The sequence below is a fragment of the Rattus norvegicus genome, chromosome 1, assembly GCF_036323735.1.
Source record: "Rattus norvegicus strain BN/NHsdMcwi chromosome 1, GRCr8, whole genome shotgun sequence".
Taxonomy (NCBI): Eukaryota; Metazoa; Chordata; class Mammalia; order Rodentia; family Muridae; genus Rattus; species Rattus norvegicus.
The window spans coordinates 77,882,247-77,902,393 of record NC_086019.1 but is presented as its reverse complement, the minus strand read 5'-3'; the positions used below and the strand labels follow the sequence as shown (position 1 = coordinate 77,902,393).

The 20,147-nt window shown below is 48.3% G+C and overlaps 1 protein-coding gene across 1 annotated transcript; it reads right to left on the bottom strand.

Annotated features, from left to right (window-relative positions):
- Window positions 1-304: 304 nt before the first annotated feature.
- Window positions 305-7,084, bottom strand: Sbk3 (SH3 domain binding kinase family, member 3). Its single transcript, XM_001078116.8, has 4 exons — window positions 5,272-7,084; window positions 4,640-4,790; window positions 3,980-4,182; window positions 305-2,842 (listed from the first exon to the last, which is right to left on the bottom strand). The coding sequence occupies exons 1-4, from the start codon at window positions 5,314-5,316 to the stop codon at window positions 2,156-2,158; spliced, it is 1,086 nt and encodes a 361-aa protein (XP_001078116.3). The 5' UTR covers window positions 5,317-7,084; the 3' UTR covers window positions 305-2,155.
- Window positions 7,085-20,147: the final 13,063 nt, after the last annotated feature.

Here is a 20,147-nt window from a genome sequence, read left to right as displayed (position 1 = left end):
CAGCTCCTAGCCTCCTCCCTCAAAAGGTCTCGTATTTTCTTTAATCTGACCCCTGTTCTGCTCCCCCCTGCTCCTGCCTCTGGAGTCCTGTTGACAAACACAAATCTGAGAAGTGTGTCCAGGAGCCACGCACTGGGTTCCTGTTTAGGAACAAAGTAAGACAGGATTCTAAGATGATGTCATGAGAAATGACCTCAGACTGGGGACCAGAAACAGGTGGTAGAGCAACTGGGGATCAAAGATGACTTTCCCCCTTTTGTGGGACAGCTGTCAGGTTTAAAGCACTAAGAACCACATGGGTTCATTTCATTGTTCAAAATGCACTTTTTATTTTGTAAATATTTTTAGTTTTACAAAAACAGTCGCAAAGGTCACACAGTTATAAAGGTCCCTTGGACCCCTCACCCAGCTTGCATCTCACGAAAGGTTCATTGCTGAATTAGCAAAGCTTCCAACCACAGTCATCCATCCTACCCAACCATCTTTGCTCTCAAGGTTCTTTTCCTGTTCTCAAGTTCAGGGCACCATGGTGCATTTAGTGAACTCACTTTGAAATCTAGAAAATGCAGGTTCCGGGTTGGGGTTGTAGTTCTAGTTGCAGTGTTTGTTTCCCTGCATGACCCCCTGGAAGCTCACATCCCCAGCGCCTCTGTCATAGCACAGGCCTCTAATCCCAGCATTTGGATTATCAGAAGGATGATCAGAAGTTCCAGGCTGTCCTCTGCCACCTCGTGAGAGGACATCCTGGGATACAGGAGAACTCGAATCTTTTTAAAGTGTGAATCCCTGTGATGGTTCCAGTTCCTGCCCCTCTGCTGGGTGCGGGGGACTCCAGCCACACGGAACTGGAGTCTGTGTGCTCTTTGGGGAAAAGGAGGAGCCGTGGAACCAGTCCTGGCTCTCAGGCCTGATGGGTCCCTGAAGATAGATGGATCTGGGATATTCGTAGCCCGAGAACTTGGGGCTTTGTGGAAACAGAAGGTGGAAGTGAGAAAACCCAAGCACATCCCAGCGGTTTGTGACAAGGACGGGAAGAGAAGCATAGATGTCTGGGAGGGCTCCAGGGATGGGGACGTTTCTGAAAGCCGAGATGGAAGTAAAAGGTGCTAAGTGGGGCATATAAGATGTGTGGGTGTCGGTAGGCGGTGGTGGTGGTGGTGGTGTGTGTGTGTGTGTGTGTGTGTGTGTGTGTGTACACGCATGTCTCTCTTGCTGTGTGTGTGACGGTTCCCACAATGTCACCAACACAGAGTCCAAGAAATGTCAGGTAACATACCGTCGGATCCTATTTTGTGCCTCAGATGGTGGGAGCCCCCATGGTCTTAGACAGTGGTTCTTAACCTTCCTAATGCTGTGGCCCTTTAATATAGTTCCCTAACCACAAAATTGTTTCATCGCTACTTTAATATGGAGGATTCCTGATATGCAAACCCTGTGAAAAGGTTGTTCGACTCTCCCAGAGGGGCCACAGCCCACAGGTTGAGAACCACCGCCCTTACAGAAGAGTGGTCCCGTCAGAATTCATGATAAATGGTCAACACTTCAGAGTACAGAAATAAATCTGTAGGAGAAACAGAAGCGTTCACTGTGAAGACACTCGGGAGTTGGGGAAGAGGTTCAGTGGATAGAGGGCCTTCGTAGCATGCAGGAAGCCCCAGCTCCCATCTATACCCTGCACTTCAAAAATACTGTGGGGGTGCATGCCTATAACCCCAGCACTGGGGAGTGGAGGCAGGAGGATCCGAAGTCAGCTACATAGTCGGTTGAGGACAATATGGCATCCCCGGGATTGTCTCAAAAGGAAATCAGGATGAAAAGGAGGAGGGAGAAGAAGGAAAGATCACAGGAGGAGGAGGGGAAGAGGAGGGGAGGGGGGCAGAAGAAGAAGAAAAGGAAGAGGAGGAGGAGGAAGAGAGAGATCAAGAGGAGAAAGAGATGAAGAAAGAAGACAAAAGGAAGATGGAGAGGGGGGAGGGGAGGAGGCTGCAGCTGCAGCAGCACACACTTGAGACCCTTGAGCCCTCAGCTGTGTGTGTGTGCACTGCAGGGAGGGGGCTTGTGTGCACGTTCTAGTCCAGTGTGTTCCCTGTCTTCTCCCGGTAACGGTTATTGCCTTTTCCACGTGGACCCAAGAGCTCCAGTTCCGACCACCGTCTCAGGAAGCTATGTTGTTTGCCTCCGTCCTCCCGCCATCTTTGATTTCCTCTTCCTCCTCGTCTGTCCACTCCTCCAAACTCGATCCTCCCTCTTCTTCCTCCCCATCTTCGTAGGATACACCTCCCAAGCTTCCCGATCTCTCTCCGCTACCCTGAAGCCCCCAGTCGTCCCCTAAAACATCTAGGACAGCCAGTGGTGGGCTCCTAGTGTCAGGATCCAGGTCCAGAAGTCCCTGGAGCAAGGTCAGAGCTGGGGGTGCAAACTGGTCCCATGGCGCGGGTGGCCGAGGGGGCTGGGGCTTAGTGGTCATCCAACGAGCAAAGGCCTCAAACTCAGGATCAGGAGCCAATGCCACATCCCAAGGGAAGCAGGCCATGGCAGCACAGAAGAGAAGCACACCCAGGGCCCAGGAGTCCACGGCTGGCCTCAGGGGCAGTGTGTTTGGTGGCAGCAGGAGGCAGAGTTCAGGTGGTGCAGTGGGCAGGGGCACTGGGGGAGCAGGGGTCGGGCTGCCCTCAGGTCGGGTCAAACCCAGGTCACCCAGGGCTACCCTGTTGCAGTCAGGATCGAAGACTAGCACATTGTCTGGCTTGACATCTGCGTGCACTAGCCCCCGGCCATGGAGGAAGTCCAGGGCTCCAGCCAGCTGGGCCACTACCCGCTTCATCATCAGCTCTGGGAGGCCCTGAAGTTGGAGAGAAAGGAAACAAGTCATGCTCTCTTCCTCGCTTCCTCATTTTGAACATAGCTCTTAATTCTGAAAGATTCTGAGTCTGGAAGTTTGAGAATCTGGAACCCAGAGCCCCCAAGGTCACCTGATATATCCACAAACACCCAAAGTTCTTCAGATTAGCCACCCTCTTCTCTCCACTCGCTGACTCCCAACAGGACCTTCTTTTAACCAGAATTTATTTTCTCTCTGTGTGTCTTTCTATGTACCTCCCTCTGTCCCTTTCTGTGTGTCTCTCTTTCTCTGTCCCTCTCTGTTTCTCCTTCCCTACCCCTCCTCTCTGTTTTTATTTGGGTTTTGTTTTTGTTTCGGAGGTAGGGTCTCACTATGTAGTCCAGGTTGGCCTTGAATTCATAGAGATCCCCAGCTTCTGCCTCCCAGGTGCTGGTATTAAATGTTTCAGTGAGAATCTAAACTGTCTAGTTAACTCTGATCTTAGCCCCATATTGATGTAGAACTCATCTCTAACTCAGATTGCCCTCATATCAGTCTGTCCTACTGTCTAGCCAGGCATCTATTGAACAATATTAAATAATGCATCCACTCTATGTCCACTCTGCATCCAGGAAGCAATGCAATTATCCTGTTATCGTATCGAACACCTCCCATCCTCCTTGGCTTCCTTCTTGTCCTCTTATCCTCTTTTTTTTTTTTTTTTTTTCTTTTTTTCGGAGCCGGGGACCAAACCCAGGGCCTTGTGCTTGCTAGGCAAGCGCTCTACCACTGAGCTAAATCCCCAACCCCCTGCTTTTCTCTTGTACAACCACAGCCCACCTATGTATGATCAACCATAAACCCTCCATCCCACTCCAGCTATTCCCACCTCCTAATCCCAGCACCAACTGAATCCTCAAAGCTGTCTACACTCCAACCCCACAGTAGCTCCAATCCATTCCCAACCCTAACAGCTACCCAACTCTTCCCTTCCAAGCTTGCTTTTGGAACATCATGTGGGTCAGTGCTGGGGTCAGGCAGGGAACTGTGGATGCTTAGAAATGGGGAGGTCATTTGGGGTCTCAGGATGGATCTAGATGGGGCAGTGGAGTAGGGCTAGGGACTGAGGGGAGCCCGAGCAGTCTTTCGAAGCCTTGCCTTCTCCTGGAGCATTCCACTGAGATCCCCACAGGGTGCATACTCCTGAGCAAAGGCAAAATGTCGGGGTGTCTGCAGGGGCCTCCCCAGGGTCTGCAGTAGGCCTGGATGTGAAGAGACGCAGCGGCCCACACAGAATTCTCTCAGGAAAGTTGTTCTCAGGACTGAGTCCCGTCGGAGGAGCTTGAGGGCCACGGTTTGACCTGTCAGGAAGGTGGAATCAGATGAGAACCTGAGACATCATGGTCCTACTGTGGGACCTTAGGGAAGCCACTTGACCTCTCTGAGCCTGGGAATTTTCATGAGAATCAAGTTTCTCCATCTGTGAGGTGTGGATTGGAACAGATCTTCCCTTATGGGCTTTCCCATTCTACCTTGGCCTGCTTTGCTGCCTTGTATAACTGGCTTACCCTTTCTGGTCCTCCATTTCCTGTAAGACAAGGGGACATGACAGTGACAGGGATCCCAGTTCAAATTGTTCTCTTGCCTTGCTGTGTGACGTGAGACTTGAAGTCTGCCATTTGCCCATTCTGGGATACCTCTATCTCTCAGACGATCACAGAGTTCTGCGCTTTCTGAGTCCCCACCAGATCTGGCTTATCTCTGAGAAGTCTCGTGATGGGAGAATTTGAAGTCCACCCCCTTGGTGGCTGAACTCACCTCCTTGTCGTGACTGGGCTAGGAGCACGCGGCCATAGGAACCGGAACCTAGCTTTCGGATGAGACGGTACTGTATACGCAGGCTTCTCACCGATGTCACTCGGCTGGCTGTTAGCTCCACTAGCCGCTGCAGGGCCACAGCTGTGTCCTCCTGTAGGGAGAAGGAGCCGAGTGGTTGAGGGGCGAGTCTGGGGCCTCTTGGAACAACAGGAGAGTTCAGGGGCCAAGCCCAGAACCACGCTTCAGATGCAAGGGCCAGGGGTCACTGTCCCCAGAGAGAAGGATGAGTCACAGTGAGTCACTCTGCCTGGGGACACCTGTTTTTGTGTCCTAGCAGAATTAGGGGTCTTTGTCTCTGAGGCTTTGTCTGCTCCCTACTTGAGGGAGGAAGCCAGATATTCTCAATCCATGTTACTATGGCTTCAGTGGTCGGTCCACTGGACCCCCTCATCCTCTCCCATGTGATCTGATCTTTGTTCACTGGGGGACCGAGAGCCCAGAGAGTGATGCTTTGGGTCTACACTGTTGTTCCTCCTTGAATCTGGGTTTCTCTGTCCTCTGTCTTTCTGTCTTTCTCTTTGTCTCTTCCTGCTCTCTCTGTCTCTCTGCCTCCCTTTTATCCCACTTCTCACCTCTGTGTCCCCATCCTCGGTGGTCTCGAGGACCCTGAGCTCCATCTCAGAGTTGCCTGGGATCAGCTGGCCCTTACAGGCACCCCTTATTTAGACCCCTCAAAGAGGAGCCAGCCTCTGAGGCACCCTTTGTACACCAATGGGTCCTTGCCCAGCAGAGGTTGGTGAAGCTGATGGAGGGTCGTCTTGGTCTCACTCTGTCTGAAACAATCTTCCCAGCTCCCTGAAATTCCTCAGACTCCCCTTCCTGCTCCCTGTCACCTTCTGGGGGGTGTGTCACCTTCTGTACTGCCTTGTTTGTTTCTTTTGTGTCTTCTCAGCCTTCGATCCCTTCTCTACAACCTCTGGCAGTCTCTCTTTCCTTCTGAATCAATCTCTCTCTCTCTCTCTCTCTCTCTCTCTCTCTCTCTCTCTCCCCCTCCTCTCTCTCTCTCCTCTCCCTTTTATGTCTTCGTTCCTCTATCTTTTTTCTTTCTCTTTCTTTACTCTCCGTGTATAACTTTGACTCTTTTTCTTTTCATCTGTCTGTCTCTTTTCCCACCACCCCTGTCCCTCTTTCTGTTTCTCCCCAGGGTACTCTCCCTCTCTCTTCCCTGCCTCTGTTTGCTGGGGCCTCTGACTTCCCTACACACTCTTTCCTGCTTCCCTGCTTATCAAACCAGTCTGCCAATGGGATGATCCCACACTCTCTTCTTTGACTCTCCTTCTGTCTGGCTCTCTTGGGTTGTCTCTGTGTCTCTCTTTGTTCTGTCTCTCTGAGCCTTTTGTCCCTCCCTTTCTCTGGGCAGAGGTGAGTGTGACAGCTCAGAGACAGAGACATCCTGTCCCCCCACACGCCTCCCTCACCCCCCTAACCCGATGTCCCCTCCCTCCCTCTTCCAAACTTAGACCGGCTTGGACTCTGGGCGCTGGTCCCAGGACAGAGGGGACAAAACATATTGTGAACCCCCAAGAGCCAGGCCTGAGAGCAGAGGTAAAAGGAGGGGAGCCTCTTTCAAAGCCATCTGGGATAACTGGTGGGGGGTTCAGAGCTTCCTCTAGGGGCTCAGAGTGCTGACAGCCAGAATCCAGGACTCTGCCTAAGCCCAGCCTGCCTTAAATATAGGAATCCAAGCATTAACTCCCCCTTCCCTAAACCTAGGGATCCAGATCCCCAGGTCTCCTCTGCTAGCCCCAGAGATCCAGACCCTCAACCTTCCTCCTTTAAAGAGGCCAACCCTGACTTCAGCCCTCTAACTCAGACTCGGGAGTCTAGATCCCAGCTTCCACACGCAGACCTGGAGTTCCACATCCCAAACCCTTCTGTCTCATACTTAGGGGTCTAGACTCCTACAGACTCAGGAGTTCAGGCCTCTGCTTCTCTTTCCCCAGACTTATGGGTCCAAGCACCATCCCTTCTCTCTCAGACCCAAAAGTGGACACCCCAGCCCTCCTCCCTCATACTCCAGCCCTCCTTCCAAGACCCAAGGGCCGTTCTACCCTTGGGACTTGGGAACAGAGGTTGCTGGGGACACTGGGTCACAGCATCTCTCAGTACTCTACAGCCTGCCCTGACGCTCGCTGGAACAGGGGGCTTCGCGCTGCTCCCCTCCAGTTGCCCATTGTATCAGGCGTATCTCCAGCCCGGCGGAGCAGGAAACTGAGGTTCCGAGAACAGCATCGCCTTACACCGGGCCAGAGGGAGCCAGGTCCGTGCCAGGCCTGGGTGACTCACAGTCCTGACGTCGGCACCGCTCGAGTTTCCACTACTACTACAGCCGGCTATTAATAAAGACACAACACTGCTCTCAGAGGCTCTGGAATGATCCCCAGGAAACTGGCTGTGGTGGTTGCCACTGAGGAGCCTGACTGGGCTGAAGGAGACTTTCCCTTGATCTTTGTCTTTTTCATGTTCCATTTTGGAGAGTAGAAAAGGCACAGAAAGGTTGACACGGGGCTGGCTAGATGGCTCAGGGTTTCACACAACCCGAGTTCAAAACCTGGAACCCATACGATAGGAGAGAACTGACTCCCACATGTTGGCCTCTGACCCCAACATGTGAGTTATGGAATGTGTACACACACACACACACACACACACACACACACACACACACACACACACACACACACACACACAGAGAGAGAGAGAGAGAGAGAGAGAGAGAGAGAGAGAGAGAGAATGAACAAATGTCATAAAATGAATAAAACAAAAATACTCCAACAAAGTCAGGCATTGCACTCAGAAGGCTAAAAATGAAAATAAAAAATATGTGTGTGGAAAAATAGGCTCCCTTATATTTTCTTCATAAAATAATAAAAGTTATAGAAGAAAATACAGGTGAGTGATAACTTTACTATCACTTATATATTAAAGTTCTTTAAAAAAAAAGTGTTGGCTCTTTACATGTGTGTATGTCTCTGCACTACTTCTGAATCCACAACAACCAGCAAATCCTTTAAATAATTTAGTTAAGGCAGGAGTGCATGAAGGGTGGGGCTGAAAATGGTGCAGTAGGTAAGGAGCTTGCTGCCCAGCCTGACCATTTCATTTTGTCCCACCTGTGGAGGGAGAGAACCGGCTCCCACAAATTATCCTCTGACTGCACTGGAGTACATGTGCAGGTATGGTGGCTTATGTGTGTTTGCCCAGAATTCAGGAGGCCGAGTTGGGAAGATCTTGGTGAGTTTCAGGCCTGCCAGGGTTCCCTGGGGAGATCCTACCTCAAAGAGAAAAATAAAATAAAATTTAAAAAGACAACGAAAACTCCCCAGGAATTTATATACAGCAGCGGAGAGATGGTTCAGCCGCTAAGACACTTGCTGCTGTTGCAAAGGACCTGGGTTCAGTTCCCAGCATCCACATACAAGAATTCCAGTTACAGGGAATCTACAGAAAGGGGAAGTCTGACTTCTTCTTCTGCCTTTGGAGGATATTCTCATGCATGTAGCAAACACCCCCCATCTTTATAAACAGATAAATATCCACGCACGTCTTTCAGGAAACTTGTAAATAGCTGTCTCTTTTGCATTATTTGTTTTTTTCTCTCTCATGAGTATGTGTTGCCTATGCAAAAAAATCAAAATAACGAGATGATATGGTGATAGCATTATGTTCTTGATGACAGGTCCTGGACACCATGCTCCTTTTCTCTTAATTTATTTATCCAGGAGTTTCTGAAGTCCAACATGCTCTAGTGATCAGAATGCTACTTCTCAGGTTACTGGCAGGGAAACTGAGGCATGGGGCAGCAGTCATTGGTCACGGACACCAAGTGCCAGTATTCCATCTGGTCTGCAGAAGCCAGGGCACCATTTGTCTCCCATCCAGAGGGTTTCTGTGGACACTTCTCCAGGCTTACCCATACTCCCTGGCTCAGGGGATTTAGGGTCAGTGGTGTGAACCTGGCCTGCAGGGATGGCACTAACAGAGGCTCTGTCAGAACAGAAAGGTCAGGCTGGAGAGGTGGCCACCTGGACCTCTGAGAGGAGCTTGTGAGGGGGCCCCCTCAGGCCTCCAGCCTGTCACAGCCCTCCCCCAAAGCTCACTGATGATCCGGGGAGCTTTGCACCTCCCCATTTAGCAACGACTGCTTCACGGGGTCACCCAGAGTGACCTCAGTACACAGGTGTAGCAGGGGACAGTCCTGGCCTGGCCATAGAGTGTACACGAATACGCATACCACTCCCCTCTTTAAAATTGAGCTCTGGGCACCAAGCCTTCCTCCTTCAGTCCTCCTGCCTGCCAGCTTCAAGGGCTCCTCCTGTGACCCTTTCCTGACTTTCTAACTTCCTGGCTGATCTTGGGGTCTCAGTGCCTCTGTGCCTCGGTTTCCTTCCATGTGGTGTAGAGGAACTTGCAGTCCCTATTAAGAACTTTGTGGAAGGGACGCTTTAAGGGCTGACAAGGTGGCTCAGTCAGTAGGGGGGTTTCCTTCCAAACCTGACAGCCTGAGTTTGATCCTCAGAACCCCCTTGGTGAAAGCAGAGAACAGACTCCACAAAGTGTCCTCTAGGACCTCCACATGTGGGCTGTATCACCAAGGCATCCCCTCCCCACACACAAAGTAAATAAATGTAATAAGAAACAAAACTTCCCAGATAACTGAAGCCTTTTGTGTGATTTTTTTCCTCTTCAAATCTTGGCCTTTCTTCCCAGAAGCAGCCACTAGCTTTAATGAGGCGTCTGCTACTGTTTGATTTAAAATGGAAAAGATTTTTGCTACATTTTGCTCCCTGAGTGTATAAATCCATCACTGCCATAGGGTGTCATGTTGCCTGTTTTCAATTTTGTATAAATAGCATCCCGTTTTGACCTTCTGTGACTTGCTTTGACCCTCAGCAGCTCGACAAAACATTGGTGAGTTCAGTTTCTCCCCTTCTGGCATGTGATACACCGTCTCTGATCTGAGGATGCACACAGAAGGTTCCAGCCAACCCTGCGCTCTCATAAGCAGGGGTGGCAAGGACTGCTTGAACGTGTTGCTGCCTGTTAATATCTTCCCCTACTTGCAAGAAGTGACACATTTTCACTAGCCTTGGCCTGGACGAAGAATTCCTCAGTGAGAGGAGTAAGAATGCACAGCTTTCTTAGGCGTTGCTACACAGCCCTCCCGTCAGGTTTTAGGCTTTTTTTTCCCCCCTGAGGTCACAGACCTGCCTGACAATCTGAGGAAAGCTAAAGATTGTTGCATTATCTAATGAAGAGCTGATAACCACAGGACTTGACACATGATTGATCCAACTAGAGGACAGTAGAAAATAGAGTTTCCATCTATTTGCTAAGACCGAAGATCCACCTTTGAGGATCTCCAAAGATGAGTCAGTGGTTAAGGCCACTTGATGCTCTAGAAGAGGACCTGATTCGGTCCTCTACGTGGTAGGTGACTCACAAACGCTTGTTGACTTCAGCTCCGGGATCTGACACCCTCTTCTGGCCTCTCCAGGGACTGCACTTGCACTCACATGCGCGTGAGTGTACACATGCAGGGTCACACACACACACACACACACACACACACACACAAGTATTTACAAAATTAATAATGACTAATAAAAGTGGGCTGAGGAAATGGCCCAACAGGAGAGTATTTGTTTGACAAGTGTGAGACCCTGGATTTAATCCCTAGCATCAATAATAAGACAGGAAGAAAGAACAACAAAACCCATCACAGTACTCATTTATTTCTTTGAGACAAAGTCTTATTCTGTAGCCCAGGCTAACCTCACATGATCCTCCTGAACCAAAACAAAAGAAAACAAGCAACAGCAAACCTGTGTTGGGCAGGCTCCAATAGGACATGAGCTCCATGCTGTTACTGCTGAGTTCAATGCCAATGAACCAACAGTATGTATTTATGGGGCCAGTGAGACAGCTGAGCAGACCAGATGACCTGAGTTCAATCCCTGGGACCCACATGGCTAAAGAGTAGAACTGACTCTGGCCCCCACAAGTACTCCTCTGACCTCCACACATGCACAGACACAGACCGAGAGAGACAGAGACAAAGACACACAGAGACACATAGAGAGACAGGCACAGAGACACACACACACAGAATACATACATACATACATACACATACATACATATAAATACATGTAATAACATTGAAGAGAGAAAAGCATGTGTTTGCATTTATTTATGCATGTGTGTACACAGCCTGTACCTTCCTCAGCATGAATACAGTCAATCAGTTCTCCTGTTCTTCTGTGTGGGGACCTGGGGATCAAACTCAGGCTAGGTGGCGAGCACCTTTGTGGGATGTACATCTTACCAGCTCCCACAATTCATATTTAAATAAAGACCCGCAAATAAACAAAGTTATGTTCTGACAGGCTGGTGAAAATGGGAGCAGGTTTTTGGGAACCTGACTCTTGCCTTCCTCAGGGCAATGGTTCAATGATGGCTCATTCTGTATTCTGGGCAACTTTATAGACCACAACTGCCACAGAGGCGATGGCACAGATCTCTGATTCAAGCACTCAGGAAGGGAAGGGAAGGGAAGGGAAGGGAAGGGAAGGGAAGGGAAGGGAAGGGAAGGGAAGGGAAGGGAAGGGAAGGGAAGAGAAGGTTCAAGGCCACTTTTGGAGACCTTGTTTCAAAATGAAAAGTCAAAAACAACAGAGATAACAAAAACAGGGCTCAGATTGTATCTCATTGATAAAGCACCTGTGCAAGGCCCCGAGGCTGGGCCAGTGCACATGTGCCCACGTGCACAGACATAAACACACATGCAGACACAGACACACAGAGACACAGATACATTCAGACACACACCAAGAGAGACAGAGACAAAGACACACAGAGACACATAAAGAGACACATGCACAGAGAGACACACACACACAGAAGAAACACACACACACAGACACATAAAGACACATGCACTGAAAAAGACAGAGACACACACATACACACATACATGCAGACACACACATACAGACACACACACAGAGACAGAGATGAACACACACAGAGACACACAGAGAGAAACACACACACACACACACACACACACATACACCACATGGTGAAGAGGAAGCTGGGTTGTATCTTAGTATACTTTCCCAGCATGTGTGAGACCCTACCTTTAATACTTAGTATTGGAAGAATCTCTCCCAACACACATTTTTTTTTTTTTTGGTTCTTTTTTTCGGAGCTGGGGACCGAACCCAGGGCCTTGCGCTTCCTAGGTAAGCGCTCTACCACTGAGCTAAATCCCCAGCCCCCCCAACACACATTTTTTAAGGCAAGGTCTCATATAACTCAGGCTAGCTCCCAAGAATGACCCTGAGTTTTTGATCCCCCCCGCCTCCAGATCCTGAGTGCTGGGATGACATGTTCACCACTACACCTAGATTTAAAAAACAAAACAAAACAAAAACATTTATTATATTTGTTTGAGTGATTTGCCTGAATGTGTGACTGTGTACTGTGTGCGTACCTGGCACCTTTGAAGGCCAGGAGAGGGTGCTGGATCCCACAGGAGTTAGGAACAGTTGTGAGCTGCCATGTGGGTGGTGGGACCAGAACCCCGATCCTCTTCAAGAACAGCACGTGCTCTTAAGCACCAAAGCATCTCTCTAGTACCATATACCTGTGGGCTGTTTTATAAAACGTGGTACTAGGGATCAAATCCAAGGCTTTGTGCACGTTAGGCAAACACTCTGCCAGACGAGCTATGCCATGCTATTTTTAGTTTACATACAAAACTTAACAACTTGGCAGAGAACATCTGGGACCAGAAACCCCACCGGAGCCTACTCTGGGTTTCTCAAGAACACTGGAAACTGCCACCTAAGAACTGTTGCCTTTTTCAACCCAGGGGCTTCTCTCCTAAATGGACCATCATCTCAGCCTTTTCCCATCTCTGGACTGTCTCCTGGAGTGGCCCACCATAACCCCCAAAGGGCATCTTTTTAATGCTCAACTCTGACCTGGCCCCTCCTCTTTTCCATAGCCTCTCTTGGCTCCACACTGCTCTTGGAAGAGTCCAAAGCTCCCCATCCTGGCCCCAGATCTCTTAGGGGCTGGCACCTGCTCTGTCTTATCTCCAGTCTCACCCCATCTCACCCAACACCCCAGTCACACGGAAGGTTTCAGAGTGCCCAAGGCACGCTGGATTCTTTCTCTCTGTCTCGGGAAACGTGTGGGGAATGAAGAGCCAGACTGATGGCCAAATACAGTGGGTCTAATGGTTGAATAAATCCTGTGTGATTAGCAATAATTCTAGCTGGTATTTACTGAACTCTACGTATTACCAGCCCCCGTGCTAATCCTCACAGCAGCCCTAGGGAGGTCTGTCCTATTCTTAGCTGTGTTTCATAGTTGAGGAAAGAGAGACTTGCAGAGATTAAGTCTCCTGCTCCTTGTCCTGCTGGGGGTCAGTGGCAGAGTTGGGATCTCCCATGCAAAGCCGCTGCATTTCATACCTTTTGCCGAAGTTTGCAAACCACGGGCTATGGGCAGATACATGTCAAGCAAGGTTACTGCCTTCTGTCTCAATTGCACGCAACCTTAATACACACTTCCTTGGACCTTGCGTAAGTTAAGTCAGGGCTCCTTGACCCCATGGGTGTCTGCAAAGGATTTGGACAGGCCTGGTAATAATTTTAAAACAGGGTGAACCTGATCTAACAGAGGTGCCAAAGTCAAGTCCAAGAGTAGCTCTCAAGAGTCCTGAGGGTGAGGCAGGAAGAGGTGTTTGAGCAGAGACCATGTGACAAGTGTAGGAACTGAGGTCACTGCCATGGAGACTGAATTCTTATCAGAACAAGGGGATGAAATAGCTGTGGAATGTCCTCTCTGCTGCTGTGTATCCAGCGGTGTGGGGGATTCTGAGGTATAGCAGAGACCAAATCAGCAAACAGGTCTTACAGAGTCTACACACAGGTGATCTACAGAGAGAGGAAACAGCCTGGGTGCTGGCCCACATCTATATTCTCAACATTCAGGAGGTCGAGACAGGAAGATCTGCAGCTCAAGGCCAGCCTGGGTATACAGTGTTTAAGGCCAATCTGAGCTAAAGGCCAGACTATAAACAAACAAACTGTAACAAAAATACAGAGGTGGGGCTGGGAATGTAGCACATTCAGTAGAGTGCATGTTTGGCATGCGCGAAGCTCTGGGTTCAATCCCACATGTCCTATACATGCCATACACACAGGAAAACAGTCATACACATAAAAGAAAAGAAACAAGTCTTTAAAAAGGAAAACCAAAGCAAGACAGCTAGGCACAGTGATACTTATCTGTAATTCCAGCACTTGGGAGGTAGAAGCAGGATGATCAGAGGCTCAAGGTCATCCTTAGCTACATAGCACGTTCAAAGCCAGTCAACAATAACAAATCCCTGGTTGCCGAGGACACTGCTGTGTGTGTGTGAGAGAGAGACAGCTAATTTAGTGTTTCTTTTGCAGATAACGAGGACATTGTAAAATCGATTGCAGCAACTGTCATTGGTTGAGCCCACACTGTAATGACAGACTATAATGAAAACGGACCGTGGAAAACCATAGATCAAAGTAAACACTTATTCCCCAATTAATTGATTGATTTTGGTACATTTTAATTATTTACTGTGTGCATGTATTGGGTGGAGGCTGTATGTGTCAGTCAGAGGGAGTCAGTTCTCTCCTTCCACCATGTAAGTCCCAGAACTTGAACTCCGGTCTCCAGGCTTGCTCAGCCAGCACCTTTAACAACAGCTCAGACATTTCCTTGGTTTGTTTTCTATTGCTGTGATAAAGAGTCTGACCAAAAGTAACTTGGGGAGGAAAGTCTTTATTTGGCTTACACATCCCAAGTCACAGTCTAATAAAGGCAGCTTCGGTAGGAACTCAACACAGGAGCTTAGAGGAAGGACCTGAAGCAGAGGCCATGAAGGAACATTGTTTACTTACTTTGTCAGCCTGCATACATATACAGTCCAGGATCACTTGCCTCAGAGTGGCATCACCCACCCTGATTTGGGCTCTCTGATATCTCTCACAATCAAGAAAATGCCCTACAGACTCCACCTTGTAACAACCTGACAAAAACCTAAGCAGGGCAGCCATCTTGCCAGCTTTATTTGTTTTTGAGACACAGTCTCATGTAAGCCAGGCTGGCCTCTAAAAGCACTAAGTAGCCAAGGATACACTTGAATTTCAGACCCTCTTCTCTCCCGCCCCCCTGAGTGCTAGAATAGTCATTCTTAGATTATACACGGCAGGTGAAGCTACCATTCAAGCTTGTTAGACTGGTACTGTGCCAACTGTACCATGGTTTCCAGTCTCATTTCAAAGATTTAACCCTGCTTTCATATATAGAAGTATTATCTTAGGACTAACATGGTCTCAGTGGTAAGGGTGGTGCTTGCCATCAAACCTAATGACCTGAGTTCAACCCCCAGGTTCTACATGATGGACGGGAATATGACCCCCCATTCTTATAAGTCGTCCTTTGACTTCCACATGCACCATGAGACACACACACACTTACACACAATAAATAAATAAAATTCATAAAAATTAATTTCAGCAAGCCAGGTACTGGTGGTGCATGCCTTTAATCTCAATACTTGGGAGGCAGGGGCAGGCAGATCTCTAAGTTCAAGGCCAGCCTAGTCTACAGAGTGAGTTCCAAGACAACCAGGACTACACAGAGAAATCCTGTCCTGAAAAACTAAAAAGATAAAAAGAAAAAAGAAAGAAAAAATTACTTTCAGTGATGATCAATTTTGTCTGTTCCCCCCACCCCCGACCTGTGGTTTTCTTTTTTTTTTTTTTTTTTTTTTTTTTTTTGTTCTTTTTTTCGGAGCTGGGGACCGAACCCAGGGCCTTGCGCTTCCTAGGTAAGCGCTCTACCACTGAGCTAAATCCCCAGCCCCTTCTTTTTTAAATTCAAGACTGTATGAATGTATGCATGTAGTTTTTGCAACACTAAATGTAGAACCTAGGGACATACTCTAGGTAAGTGGTCTAACACTGAGAAACACCTCCAGCCCCTTACTGGGAAATTCTAGGCAGGGGCTCTACCACTGAGCTATGCCCCCAGCTCTGCTCTTAAAAGTCTTACTCTTTTGATACAGGATCTCACTATATAGGCATCTTGGCCTTAAACTCACAGTCTTCTTGTTTCTGCCTCCCCAGTACTGAGATTCACAGGTGTTTGTCACCTGTGCAGCTGTCCTCTGGTCTGTCTGAGCCTCACTTGCTTTCATTATAAAGTAGGGAGTCGGCTAGTCTACGGTCCTCACCTTGCTCATTGCTGTGTGTTTACTGTGCATCTGATGCTGAGGACACGGTGAGCTCCATGGCCTCTAGGTCCCAATGAGAAGGAGTGGATGACCAATGAGTCGATGGGGAATATACAGGAGGGACAGTAGCTTTAACTCATTCAACAGATGAGAAGAGAAGCCCAGAGAGCTAACTGTTCAGATTATTTTGTACCCGCTCTATTCAAGACACATCCTTTAAAAATTACATTTAGGGGTTGGGGATTTAGCTCAGTTGTAGAGCGCTTGCCTAGGAAGCGCAAGGCCCTGGGTTCAATCCCCAGCTCCGAAAAAAAGAACCAAAAAAAAATTACATTTATTTATTTATTTATTTATTTATTTATTTATTTATTTATTTATTTATTTAATACTTGTGCTTGGCACAGCCTGTGTGTGGAGGTCAGAGGAGTTTGCAGTAGTTTTTCTTTCTGTCCTCCCACCCTCTGGGTTCTGGGGATCAAGCTCACACCATCAGGATAGGTGGCACGTGCCTCTACCCTCTGAGCCCTCTCTCAGGCTGGCAGAAACACTTCTTCTCCACGGGGGATCAGTGACTAAACCTGACTGAGATCAGCATGCTGGCATGTAATCCATGTGGATGGAGGGACGAGGTGGCACGAACTGTTTCTTATAAAGACTCACTGCAGCTTGGTATGGTGATACCACATACACATAATCAAGGGAGGTGGAAGATGAAGGACCAGGAGTTGACCTGGACCCTGTGCACACTGCGTATTGTAGATATTGTAGATGTAATGAGGTATGACTACAATCCCAGTGCTTGGGAAGTGGTGGCAAGAGGATGCAGAGTTCAATGTTATCCTTGATGACATATAAGCTCGTTATAGATGAGCTTAGGACCAGCCAGCAAGAGAGAGACCTTGTCTGGAAAAAAAAGTGATTGACACCCGAAGAAAAGCACTTGAGGTTGTCCTCTGGCTCCCAAACACACATGACTACTCATGCATGAACACACACACACACACACACACACACACACACACACACACACACACACACACACGTATACGCAGAGAGAAGAGAAAAGCATTGAAGTCCTAATTCTTAGCATCTCAGAACATGGTGTTATTCACAAATAGGATTGCTGCAGTATCCTTGCCCAAAGGAGAGTACTCCAATGTCAAATGGGCTCCCATCCCTGCAGGGTGGACTCCTGTGTAGTTTTGTCAGGTCTGACATGGTCTGGAGTCTTTTGGAAAAATTAATTTTTCCTGTGGTTATTTCTATGGAAGATTATCTTGATTGTGTTCATTGACATGGGAAGATCTGCCCATTGTGGGTGGTGCCATTCCCTGGGCAGAGATTGGCACTGTATAAGAACAGAGATAGTAAAATGAATACAAGCGGGCATGCATTAATTCACTGCTTTTGGCTCTTGACTTTGACTAGCTGCTGCAGCTTGTGCTCTTTGCACTCCCTTGCAGTGATTAACTATAACTTAGAATTGTGAGCCAAATACAGCCTTTCTTCATGAAGTTGTTTGGGTTTTTTTTTCAGGGTATTTTTTAAATCACAGCAACAAGAAACAAAACTAAGACAGACTCTAAGTCAAAATGACAACTGTCCACATAGGAAGATGCTCATGTGTAGACAGAGATATAGGGAGATGCTGTATGTGGCTGCGAGGCTGTGTCTACAAGTCAGAGGACCCTGAAGGCTTCCAGGGAAAGGCAATGGAAGAGACCTCATGTGGATTTAACTGACTTGGGAGCTTAGACCTCTGTACCCCTCAGGACAGTGCAACAGAGCAATGTTTAATCTCCACAGTTTTAAGAGCTTGTCTGTGCTTTGTCACGACAGCTTTAGAAAAGGAACAGGTGGGTAGACTGCAAGCAAAGAGAAAGAATTCCTTGCCAGATGACACAGTTAATATGGTGGCCAATAAGTTCCATGGGTGGCATCTAGCTCCTGATAGGGAATGATGGACATGATGGTAACTGATGTAGGGTCAGAGACTGAAAGAGAGAGACAGAGAAAAAACAGAGAGATGGAGAGACAGTGATAGGGAAAGAGAAAAAAGAGGCACAGACAAAGGTAACAGAAAGCAGAGACAGAAGAGAAAGCAGAGACCCAGAGATAAACAGGGACAGAGACCTAGAGACCAACAGAAAGATGCAAAAAGAGACATAGACAGGGAGAGACATAAAAAAATACAGATAGAGGTGGAGAGAGAGACAAAGAAGCAGAAACAGTGGCAGAGAGATAGCAATGGGGAGGTGAGATGCAGAAAGGGCAGGCCTGGCTAACTTGTTTGCTTGGCAGAAGGATCAAGACAGTAGTAGACTGTGTTCATTTTCTATGCTGCACCCTGAAGTGGCACCCAAATTCTCTGGGCCAAGAATCCAGATGGCTGTGGGCTTCTCAAGACTGAACTCAAGATGTGGGCTGGGCTGGGTCCTGCTCCAGGTTCATTCAGACTGTGGTGGTACCCAAGTCCGTGTCTCTAGGACCAAGTTTTTAATTTCTTGGTACCTTGCTGGCTATGGGCTGGAACTGCCCTCAGTTTCAGAGGCCATCTGTATTTCTTGCTGTGCAGTATGGTATGTGTATACCTCCAAGGTCAACACAAAGAGCCTCCTCCCCCGTGTGGCATCATCCTCCAGCCTCAGAAAAAGCTTGGTTTCTTTTAGGACTTCATCTGGTGAGGCCAGGCCCGTCTCCCAGGTTTCAGGGAGATGGGTCAGACAGGCTGATTGGCATCACCTGCCTGTCACCTCCCTTTAGCAGCTGGGAAAGCATCCAGTGGAACAAATGGATTTCGATATCCTGGAGGTTAGCTTACATTTATGTTGTGTGGGGGAACAGCAGAGGTTTGGGGTGGACTCTAGGTGGGGGTAGAGCATTTACAGGGAGGCCTGGAGGGAAGTGTAGGGTTGCTCCAGGCAGAGAACTGCCTATCAAATCTATGAAAGGTGAGAGCTGTACCAGGACTGGACAGAGGCAGGGAGACAGCCAAGGTGAGGTGCCCATCCCTGGAAGCTTCATGGGAAGGGCGCAGGAAATCAGCTGGGTTTATGGGTCCTGACACAGAGTCACTCTCCCTCTGTCTCTCTTCCTCCTCTTCTCTTTCCCTACTTCCCTATCTTTCTGTGTCTCTGGTCTCTCTCTCTCTCTCTCTCTCTCTCTCTCTCTCTCTCTCTCTCTCTCTCTCTCTCTCTGCCTGTCTCTCCTCATCTCTAGAACTCTGAGTCTTTGCATGCCATCATTTCATCACTGTTCTCCTCACATCCCCTCCTCCTCTCTCCCTCACTTCCCTTCTCCACACAGGGTGGGGTAGGAGCCAAAGGTGATATTTGTCTGGTCTGTTCCCTGCCTGGCACCATGTGGGCAGTAGCAGATAAGGCTTGAGGAGGCTGGGGGCTCTGCCCAGTTGCATTCCAGAGTCAGCCTAGAGGAGTAGAAGTTCTCATGATGGAGACCTAGCGAATTACTGTTCCCACAGCTTCTGTTCCCTGGGAGAGAAGTGTGCCCAGGTCCGGATCACTGTAGTCTCTGTTTTTCTGACTGCACCTGTATCAGAACAGGTAAAGTCCAAGGAAATAAATAAAGCAGAGTCAGATTTACGCCACTCACCTTATAACACAGCACCTGACCTATAAATCATACCACCTAACCTATAAAGCAATGCCTTCAAGATCAACTTGATGCACAGAAATGACTGGATAAATTAGTAAACCAGGATATGGAAAGAATGGACAACACTTCCTTGCAGTTAAGAGACAAAAAAGATTATTCTAGAAACTTCCATCTCTACTAGAAGCTTCAATACCACGTCTTTCTTCCCCATGTGTACATGCTTAGTGACTTATTTACAAAGAATAGAAGCCAGGCCACCATGGTTGGGGCTGCGTATGATCCCAGGGTTCAGGAGGCTGAATTAGGAAGATGAATTTGGTGGCCAGCCTGAGCTACATGGGAAGACCTTGTCTGAAACATAAAATAGAACAAAAACAAAACAAAATCCAGGTGATGAGGTGAATGCCTGTAATCCCAGCTTGGGCAATAGAGGCCGAGGTTGGGAAATTTGAGACTAGCCTGGACTGCATGAGACTTTGTCATACAACAAAACAAAACAAAGCATACAGGCTGGACCTGATGGGGTAAGACATGGCCCAA